The sequence below is a fragment of the Microtus oregoni genome, unplaced genomic scaffold (genome assembly GCF_018167655.1).
Source record: "Microtus oregoni isolate MIOR12 unplaced genomic scaffold, Mior012 000070F_ref0000104, whole genome shotgun sequence".
NCBI classification, from domain to species: Eukaryota; Metazoa; Chordata; class Mammalia; order Rodentia; family Cricetidae; genus Microtus; species Microtus oregoni.
In genome coordinates, this window is record NW_024543977.1 from 3,909,400 (window position 1) to 3,919,609 (window position 10,210).

At 37.7% G+C, this 10,210-nt stretch overlaps 1 protein-coding gene across 1 annotated transcript in view; it reads left to right on the plus strand.

Moving 5' to 3' along the window:
• Yme1l1 (YME1 like 1 ATPase) overlaps positions 1–5,188 on the plus strand; it is a 36,429-nt gene extending 31,241 nt beyond the window's left edge. The window contains exons 14-19 of the mRNA XM_041641605.1: positions 212–367; positions 806–957; positions 1,836–1,962; positions 2,052–2,125; positions 2,597–2,683; positions 3,947–5,188. Of these exons, the coding sequence (XP_041497539.1) occupies positions 212–367; positions 806–957; positions 1,836–1,962; positions 2,052–2,125; positions 2,597–2,683; positions 3,947–4,090 (740 nt within the window). The 3' untranslated portion in view covers positions 4,091–5,188. The remainder of the gene's footprint in view (positions 1–211; positions 368–805; positions 958–1,835; positions 1,963–2,051; positions 2,126–2,596; positions 2,684–3,946) is intronic.
• Positions 5,189–10,210: the final 5,022 nt, after the last annotated feature.

Below are 10,210 nucleotides of genomic sequence, written 5' to 3' on the forward strand. Positions count from 1 at the left end.
ATTATTAACAATAACATTACCAATAAATACTACTTAGTATTATTTGCATACAATGGCATTAGTTTCAGTGAATTTAATTTTAGTTTTAAGATATATATTTTAAGTTGTAACTCAGAGTAACTGTGCTTTTTTCTACCTCCAAACGTGAGTTCAGTGGAAGAGCTTCTGTGTAGCAATGGGAGATTCCTTATGCTGTTCTCTTTGTCTGTAGCTGTTGATCCAGAAATCATAGCTCGTGGTACTGTTGGATTTTCTGGAGCAGAGTTGGAGAATCTTGTGAACCAAGCTGCATTAAAGGCAGCTGTTGATGGAAAAGAAATGGTTACCATGAAGGAACTAGAGTTTTCTAAGGATAAAATTCTAATGGGTATGTCTTCCTTCTCATCCCCTTGTTCTGCAGGTCATCTTTTTCTTTCTTTTCACCCTGCCTTGTTTTTTGTTTTTTTTTTTTTTTGTTTTTTTTTTTTTTCTGAAGACTGACTGTCATACCATAATCCAAACTGGTCAGCTGGCCCTCACTTATACTCATGTACATCAGGCTGCCTGTGAACTCATGGTAATCATCTTGCCTTAGCCTCCTGAGTGCTGAGATTACTGTTGTGAACCACAATGCCTCCAGTCTCTGGAATGAGTCCTCATGTATTCTCTGTGTGTGTGTGTCTGTGTCTATGTGTGCGTTTCTGCCTTCCTGTTATCACAGTGAATCATGGGCTAGCCTGGAACCTATTATTCTCTTACCTCTGGAGTTCTGGGATTATAGGCTACTATTTTAGCAGTTGCTAATATAGTATGGTATTTATCTTAGGACCAGAAAGAAGAAGTGTGGAAATTGATAACAAAAACAAAACCATAACAGCCTATCATGAATCTGGTCATGCTATTATTGCGTATTACACAAAGGATGCAATGCCAATCAATAAAGCTACAATCATGCCTCGGGGGCCAACACTTGGACATGTAAGTTTCCTATAGACCTACCCCTACCCAGTGACTGTGGTTTGAACCCAAGAGACTCAGGCATGGGAATCTGGCTCTCAGCATTGAACCATGTACAAGTTTAGTTTAGTTGTGCTTGCTTGTTTGCTTGGAGACAGGTCTCACTTCTCACTTTGTAATCCACTCTGTAACTTAACTCTGTGTACCCTGGCAGGCCTGAAACTTGTGGTAATCCTCCTGCCTCACTTTTACAAGTCCTGGGATCACATGTTTGAGCCACCTTGCCTTCTGTACCTCATTTTCTTATTTTAAAATTCACTTTCAAATAAAACTTTCTAGAAGCTTGTTTAGGGAGACTGTGACTTCCCAATGATTTTTTTATCCTTTTTGATTTCTTGAACAGTATTGAAATAAGATACATTTGCTATAATTGATCAGAGTAGTTTTATAATATGTTTCAGGTTACATATTTCCACAAAAATACAATTGAAGAGTGATTGTAGACTATAACTTTAAATATCTAAATAAACTACTAGAGATAAAGACACATCTTATGTCATAGCAACTGGTTCTGTAGTTCTAAGATGCTTCTCAGTATGTGCTTCGTTCTTGAATCTTTCTGATGTATGACTGGTTGAATATTTTTATGTAGCTGGAAAAAAAAAGTCCCATTGCAGCATTATCTAGCTATTTTTTGTAAGATGCACCTGTACAGGATTTTCTTTGTTTTTCATGTTGGTTTCACGTCATAAAGCTTTCATGTATTAAGTTACCTGTTGACCATGTCTATCAAATAGTGTCTGGAAACACTGAACAGCTTTGATTATGAGTGTACCTATTTCAGAAGTGTGTCTGAATGCCTTTCCTTTTTATTACGTGGTTATTATTAAACCGTATAGGTTTCACTATTGCCTGAAAATGACAGATGGAATGAGACTAGGGCCCAGCTGCTTGCACAAATGGATGTTAGCATGGGAGGAAGAGTGGCAGAGGAGCTTATATTTGGAACTGATCATATTACAACAGGTTGGTTTTTCATAGTATATTACTTGAAATATTCATATTTATTCTTTTAATGATTTTCAGAAGGTATTTGTTTGTTTGTTTATGTCTAGGTGCTTCTAGTGATTTTGATAATGCAACGCAAATTGCAAAGAGGATGGTTACCAGATTTGGAATGAGTGAAAAGGTAGTTTATTTCCCATGTCATTCTTTGATAGACTTATGAATTGATAACATTCTTTTTCATTCTCTGGTTCCTAATTCAAGACTTAATTCTAAGTATTCCTCTGAGTAGTAATAGAGATTTTTTTCTACTTAGACCTCTTGAATTAATAAATTGCTAAATTAAATTATTTAACTCTTTCATCTTTCTGAACTTACTTACATTTTTTATTTCATTGTAATCCTAGATTACATTGTAATCTAGATTTGGGAGAGCTGTCAGTTTTCTGAGAAGACACTTAAAGTACTTTAATTTTCTATCATACCCTCATTTGCTATTTTGATTTGTCCTTATGGTTTCCGTAGAATGATATTTCATTATACTCAACATTTTTATGTTGCATTTCTTGTCCCCAGTTTATATATAGGCTACTACTTACTGTGCTAAACTTCTTGGTAGTAATTTGTTCAATTATTTTATGCTTTTTGATTTTAGCTTGGAGTCATGACCTACAGTGATTCAGGAACACTAAGTCCTGAAACACAATCTGCCATTGAACAAGAAATAAGAATTCTTCTGCGGGTAATATTTTTCTGAGCTTGATTTTTTTTTTTTTTTTTGTTACAAAATGTGCCTACATACTTTAAAAATGGTAACATGGTGGTGGGCAGTTAACAGTTCTAGTCCAGAGTGCTTGTACTTTATGAAATGCCTTAGGTTTAGTCCCAGGACTGCAAATAAAAACAAGTTGATGATAACTACTGATTGTAAATCTCACCCTATAAAATATAGAGATGAAGAAACCCTGATTGTGCACAAGAGATACCGATGCAAATTTAGGGATGTGGTTCAGTTGGTAGTAATTACCTAGCATGCACAAAACACTGAGTTCAATTCCCAGCACCACAGAAACGAGGCATGGTAGCATATACCTACAACCTCAGCGCTTAGAAAGCAGAGGCAGGAGGATTAGAAGTTCATGGACACCCTTGGCTACATAGACATAAAATATTATGTATCAGATAGGAAAGGTAAGAGAGCTGCTGAAACCATTTTCCAGATTTCTGCCTCTGGTAACTGTATTGTTTGTGCCATTAACTGAAGAACTTGGAGACCAAACTGGGATGCAAGTTATTGGTGTGGGTAGATTGCTTTTGTTTAATAAGAAGCTACTGAATTTGTATATCATAATGAAGACTCTAAGTTAGAAATAGGGATGTTGGTCTGGAGCTTACTAGTAAGGTTGCTTTGTGTTCTTAGATACTGAAATTACCCATCTCTTAAGGTGGCTCTTGGGATGAAGAAAAAGATCTGGCTGAGGGGCAGTGTCCATTGAATGAGGAATGTAATCAGTATTCGTCAGATGGCTTGTAGCTAATACTCAGATGGTTTGACTTTCAGGAGTAGTACTTTCTGCAAGAGAGAGGTTACTAAGGATCTGTAAATGGTGATGGGAACAAAGAAGTGTTTGGAATAACAATAAGAATTTCAGGAAAGCAGGTCTTCCAAGGAAGCAGCCAGGCTTTAATTAACTGCTGGAGGATAAAGAAAGAAATACCCAAGCTAGTTACAACAGAAAAAAATGAACGTTCTAGAAAGGCAGAGACTCTCGAAACATTTTCCAAACTCTTCTGTGTGATACATTCCATGTGCTGTTTATATTCTTACGTACAAACAGTTCATATTTTGGAACAAAGCTTTTAAGTGCTTTTAAAAGTAGAAATCAACACACTTTAAAGCCTCATTGGTTTTATTTTCTCCTTACCTATGGTTATTGCATTTCTTCATTTTTTTCTATGAAAAAAGATTCTTCATTTTTTTTTTCTTTATGCTTTTCTCTTTCAGGAGTCATATGATCGAGCAAAACATATCTTGAAAACTCATGCGAAAGAGCATAAGAATCTAGCAGAAGCATTGTTGACTTATGAGACTTTGGATGCCAAAGAGATTCAAATTGTTCTTGAGGGGAAGAAATTGGAAGTGAGATGATAACTCTCTTGATACTGCTGGTTTTATTACAAGGATATAAGTTGCCCTGCAGTCTCTTTTTTGCTACACTCTTCAACCCCCATTCTTGACTTGGCATATAATTCAAGGATGAGAAACACTTTGTCAGCCTTCTGTCATATTATCATATTTTGGTAATTCCCATGATGACACCCATTGGAGACTAGTAACCCATAGCAAGTACATGAAACATAATAAATAAAGAGCTGTCAGGATTAAAGACAGATTGTTTGAAAAATGTCAATCAATCATGTTGAAAGTAAGCAATCATTTTGTGGTTGATTACTTGAAGTGAGTAAAAATTGTGCCTTTATCTACTGGTAAGTATTTTTTTTAAATTTTCAAGCTAAAATAATTGAAAAACTATCATCTCCTGATAGTAATATTTCGCTTTGGAAAAAAAAAATGCCATGGGTAAATGCATTTCTACATATATCAGTGGAAAACATTACGATGTACTTCACTCTGTTCTTGACTCACCATGTGAAATGGCCTTTAAAAGGGGCTATTGAATTGTAAACATAGAGATATAATCAGAATTTAAATGCTTGTAATGTCTTGAAAATGCAGCATGAGTGCTCATTTTCTTTCAGATTCTATTGTCTCACTGACGGAATGGTTTTAGAACAGCAGTATTTTATGATGTAAATAAGTAACAAAATATATTCTGAATAATTGTATAATTACCTTTAATCTCAAAATCACAATGAAACCAAAAACTCAATTCCTGTCTAAGTGGTCTTTCAATTACTGCCTTGTCAGATTTGGAAGGCTTTGCATCTGCACATATTACACGATTCATCAGTAGTTTAAGTCAGTAGAATGTAGAGTGCATTGTATTGGTGTTATAACCAAATTACATTCTTGAAGTAACTATTAAAATTGCATTCAGTTTTCTCATGGAGGATGTATATGGTCTTCATTGAAGAAAACAGGTATAATTAAAGGAACCTTGTTACATGATATTCTTGGCTTTTTAAAATAATCTTAAGTTTTGATAACAATTCAAACTGAAAATGTTGGTAGAGCTCCTTTATATTTTTTATCTAGACTCATATGTTGTTTAAATTTTTACTGCTTTTTGCTGTCTCCATTGTCACTCATGTTCATGTGCTCACTCTCCTTTCCTTCATCCTCTGCATATTCATACACATACATATGGAAAACATTGGTAATGCGTTTATCTAACCTTACTTAAAACAGTTTTTGTCACATTGGGTTGTAATTTTCATGTTATAAAACTTGTTCATTATAAAATATATAGACCAAAGACTTTTTTCTGTGTAGTCATCCCAACTCTTAGGTTTTAGAACATTTTTTTAAGTTTTAAAAATTCATAGTGACTCTACAGACTTCCTGTGTGTTTTATGTGAGATTTATAGCTTCATTACTACCACTATAAAGTGGTATCTCATCAATGACATCCAGATTGAATTCCTCACAGTTCTAGTCTCAGCAAATTATACAGCAAGTTTACTGTGGCTTTTGAGTTTTCATTGGATTATTTCTTCTATTTTATATGTATGCAAAGGCAGACAAATCAAATTAGGCAAGGCATATAAGAACAAAGAACCTAGTTATAGGATAATAGTATTGAGTTGGATAGAAAAGATAGTTTGGGGCTGGAGAGATGGCTCAGTGGTTAAGAGCATTGCCTGCTCTTCCAAAGGTCCTGAGTTCAATTCCCGGCAACCACATGGTGGCTCACAACCATCTGTGATGAGGTCTGGTGCCCTCTTCTGGCCTGCAGGCATACACACAGATAGACCATTGTATACATAATAAATAAATATTAAAAAAAAGAAAAGAAAAGATAGTTTGTACATTCCCTGTGTGGTATTTGCCCACATTCCGCCAGCAGAGCTTGAAGATACAATCTCCTTGGGGTATGAGGGAAGCAAGCACAGAGCATGGCTTTAGAACCACCTTAAAATGCAGTAAAGGACAGACTCCCCACCTCCACTCTTCTGTGGTGAAAGTGAGGTGGTGATGGACTGTAATAGCCATTAGCTCAGACTAGCATACATTCAAAGTGCTGAGTAAAACCCTGCCTGCCAACAAAACTGACATCCAAAAATACAACAGTCTCAGAGACAAAAGCTGTGAGATGACATCACCTCTTGACTTATTAAAGAAATGCAAAAGGGAATTAGTTATTCAAACGAAAAGAAACTTGCTAGTAGAATATACTTGAAAATATGAAAGTCTGATAAAAGTAAACACAAATTTAGAACACTCTGACGATTGAGTTTAAATCAATACTTTTAGTATAGATATTAGTAGGAAATATCTACAGTAATTTCCAAGAGATTGTGTGTAGTATGAATAATAAAAACCCAGAGACAGATAGGGGTTAAAGTTGAAGATCAGAGAAGCAGAATGATAAGCCACTAGAGGCACCCTTTTACCTCTGGCGGTCCTCAGACTGCCTAGACCGCACTGTCTCCACCAGACCTCAGACTCCACACTCTAGTGAGTTCCTCTCTCTTCCCCTTTATTTCCTCTCTCTGCTCAGTCATATTTCTCCTGTCTCCACCTCTCCAGTGCTGGGATTAAAAGCATGTGACTGCCAGACACTAGGATTAAAGGTGTGAGGTGGCACCACCTTGGATCTGTTTCTGGACCGATCTTGTGTAGCCCAGAATAGCCTTGAACTCACAGGGATCTGTCTACCTCTGTTTTCCAAATCCTGGGATTAAAGGTTTGTGCTACCACTTCCTGGCCTCTAGTCGCTTAACTTTGCACTCTGATCTTCAGGCAAGCTTTATTGTGACAGCTACAGACGGGATGTAAAGGGTAGAGGATTAAGTTTTTCCTTTTGAAGTTGTCATCTTAGTTCCCACTTGGCTTCCCTTGGTGATGGGTTGTGATTGGGACTTGCAAACTAAGGAAACTAAAGAAACTCCTTTCTCACTGGGCTGCTTTTTGTCATAGTCTTTATCACAGCAGTAGAAAGCAAAATGCTAAGTGTCCAGCAGACCAAACCCAAAGACTAAATAGCAAGTGACAGATGATAGGAAGCCACACATCAAGTCAGGTGCATAAAACACCCAACAGAAACTAATGGAAGGCCTGGTAAGACAGCAGAGTGGCCTTCCTGTGGAGTCTTTGGGCAGAGCAGAGTGTTCCTCAGGTGATGCTTCCTGGTAAAAAAACAAATAGCAGAAACACACCAGAAGAGATGCAAGAGTATCCTGCAGAAGTGGACTGGGAGAGTTGGGGCAGTTGCTGGAGGTTCAATGGAGAGTGGCCTCTCTGCCCTGGGTCAGCTTGCTGTGACTGAACATCTGAATTGTCTTTTTCACTCTGGTCACCTCAATATTAGGGAATAAACAGCAGTAAGAACTGTTGGGAATTATCTTCAGGCTGATTTCAAGGACACATTTTACTCCTGGGCTGGTTTACTCTGCCTGTCAGAGTGGTGGGGAACCACCTCTATCTGTCAACAAGGGCCTTGGAGGACACTGAGACTGTCTGGGTCTGAAATGGAGCAGTGGGAGACTGCTCCACTTATAGAATCAGCCGATGACCTCTGACAACTCCTGACAATTACCAGTGTAGTGTGCATTACATCTGTGTGTGTGTGTGTGTGTGTGTGTGTGTTAGTATAGGATATTTTTCCCTGCGGTGGTGTGCAGCATTGGATGGTGGCTGGGAATTGAACTCAAGACTTCTGGCAGAGCACTCAGTGCTCTTAACCTCTGAGCCATCTCCATCCTCCACTAATTTATTTTTAGAGCCCTGTTTTTATCTAGTTAATTTGGCTGTTGCAACATTCAGTTGTAAGACCATTTCTTACCCTCAACTCTTAACAGATTAGCATTTAATTTACATATTTAGCATAACATTTCCCCTTCAAGGACCTGGACCCGGGTGTTTAGGACTGGGCTGATGATCAGTCTTGTGTGGAAGCTGAACAGGGGTAATGAATGAGCTGGATGGGTCCCTTGGGTTCATGCTTAGAGTAGGTGAAATGCAGGGCATTACTTTGGGTGATCTAACAGCCCGTGGTAGGAGGAGATCGTGACTGGCATTCCTTTGCCAGCATTATTTGAAATTTGAGGAACTGGAATCTGGAAGGTGCCGATCATAAATGAACAGGAACCAAAGATGAAAAAACATTAAGACTAGGGTAGCATATGATACTTCAGCACAATTTGATGGGTAATTAAAGAAACAGACCTGATATGCTATTTAAGGAGGTAGGTTTTATTTTATTAAAATGTAATTACATCATCTTCCCCTTCCCCATTCCGTTTTTTTTTTTTTCTTTCTCTAACTTCTCCTGTGGCCTACTGCCCCTTGCTACCTCTCAAATCCCTGGCCTCTGTTTCCTTTGTTATTGCAACACACACACACACACACAAATGCACAACCTTGCTAAACCCTCCTTAGTGTTGCGTTATATGTATGCCATTTCAAGGCTGACCATCTAGTATTGTATAACTGATAAGAGGGCACCTTGGAGCAGACTCCTCTGACCGTCTAAAAATTTCCCTCCCTCAATGGCCTTTCTATTAGTCTTGGTACCCCTTTCCTGTTGGTCTCAAGAGCTGAGAGAAGGCATGTTTTTGGATCAAATGTTGAGTGTCTGGAGACTGATTTGCCTTTAGGCAGCAGGAACTGAGGGGAAGGTAGAAGGCTGATGGCTTAGTGTCTAGCTATAGTAATATTTTGTGTTTTAATAAATAAAGCTATTTGTTTTATTTTACTAGTGTAGTGTAGAACTGTAGCAGCTCTACCAGTTTCTAAGCCAACAAAAGAGTCCCTTTACAAAGCACATGCAGGTTCTTGCAGGATCTGTCAGTTTGACGGTAGGTCAGTCTTGACACACTGCCAAGAATGCTTTGATACCCTCGTTTTCAAATTTTGCAAACATGCTGATGTCTAAGAACCAGAACCTCTAAATCCCAGGTCTTCTCTAACACTACCTCAGTTCATTGCTGGATAGCCACATGAGTTCACAGCTCCTGCACTTTACCCCTCTTCCCCACAGTGCTGCAGGTATTCAATTAACACATGATCAAGTCCTGCTTTCAGCTCAGACTTTGGTACCCTTCCTCCAGGCTACTTCTGATGCAAGAATTACCCTCAGTTCTGCGCAAGGCTATGTATGATTAGTGTGTGAGGACTGCTGACCACTGTGACCTTGCTCTGAAAAACTCAGTTGTATTGGCTTTAAAAGTATTGTTCATTTTGACCTCTTAAACCCTCTATTGCACTTTTTCTCCAAGAAACAATACAATGAAAATACATTAGCATTTTACACTACAAAATTATAAAACCAGTGTGTAATTTGGGAACATGATCTGACACACATTCCTAGACAGTTGAAGATATTTTCCAATGAGATAAATTCAAAAATAAAGCCAAGAAAATGAAAATTTTACAGCAAATATTTAAAATATAGCAGTGAGAGTCTATTATTTTAGAACATCAATGCTCACATTTACACACCATTTACTATGCTAAGTAGTGGGCACTCTTTATATAAATAACAAAATAGTATTTCTGATACTTCCCTTACTATAAAAGCCTAATGCTCAGAAAACTTCCTTCTGAAAAAAAATCCATCCCTGCTTAGAATTCTACCCTCTTAATAGCACATTATTTTTATAAAATGGATTTCATTGTAATATTGTATGCATACAATGCATCTATCTAATCATACTCAGCCCCATTCCCATTTCATATGCTCTTCTTTCTAGCCCACCCCATCTCATTCTTCTTTCCCAGTTCTCCACCTTCACTATCAATTGTATTTCTTCATTTCTAGACTCCACTTACAAAAGTGTGCTTATCTGAGCCTGGTTTAGCCCACATAACAAGAGGACCTACTGCTCCATCCATTTTGGAGTAAAAATCACACATGTACAAAAAATTCACATTCTTTCAAATTAATGAAAACTCACACCTGTCCACATTGACACAACTTTAATCACACAGCCACACAAAATCACATTCTCACACACAACTATACATGGTTGCACACTTTCATTCACAATGCTCATACACACATCTGCATCCTCAAACATGTTCACACCGACAAATTAACAAATTCTCACTTTGTATACCATTTCCATTCTTGCACTTACCTGTCCA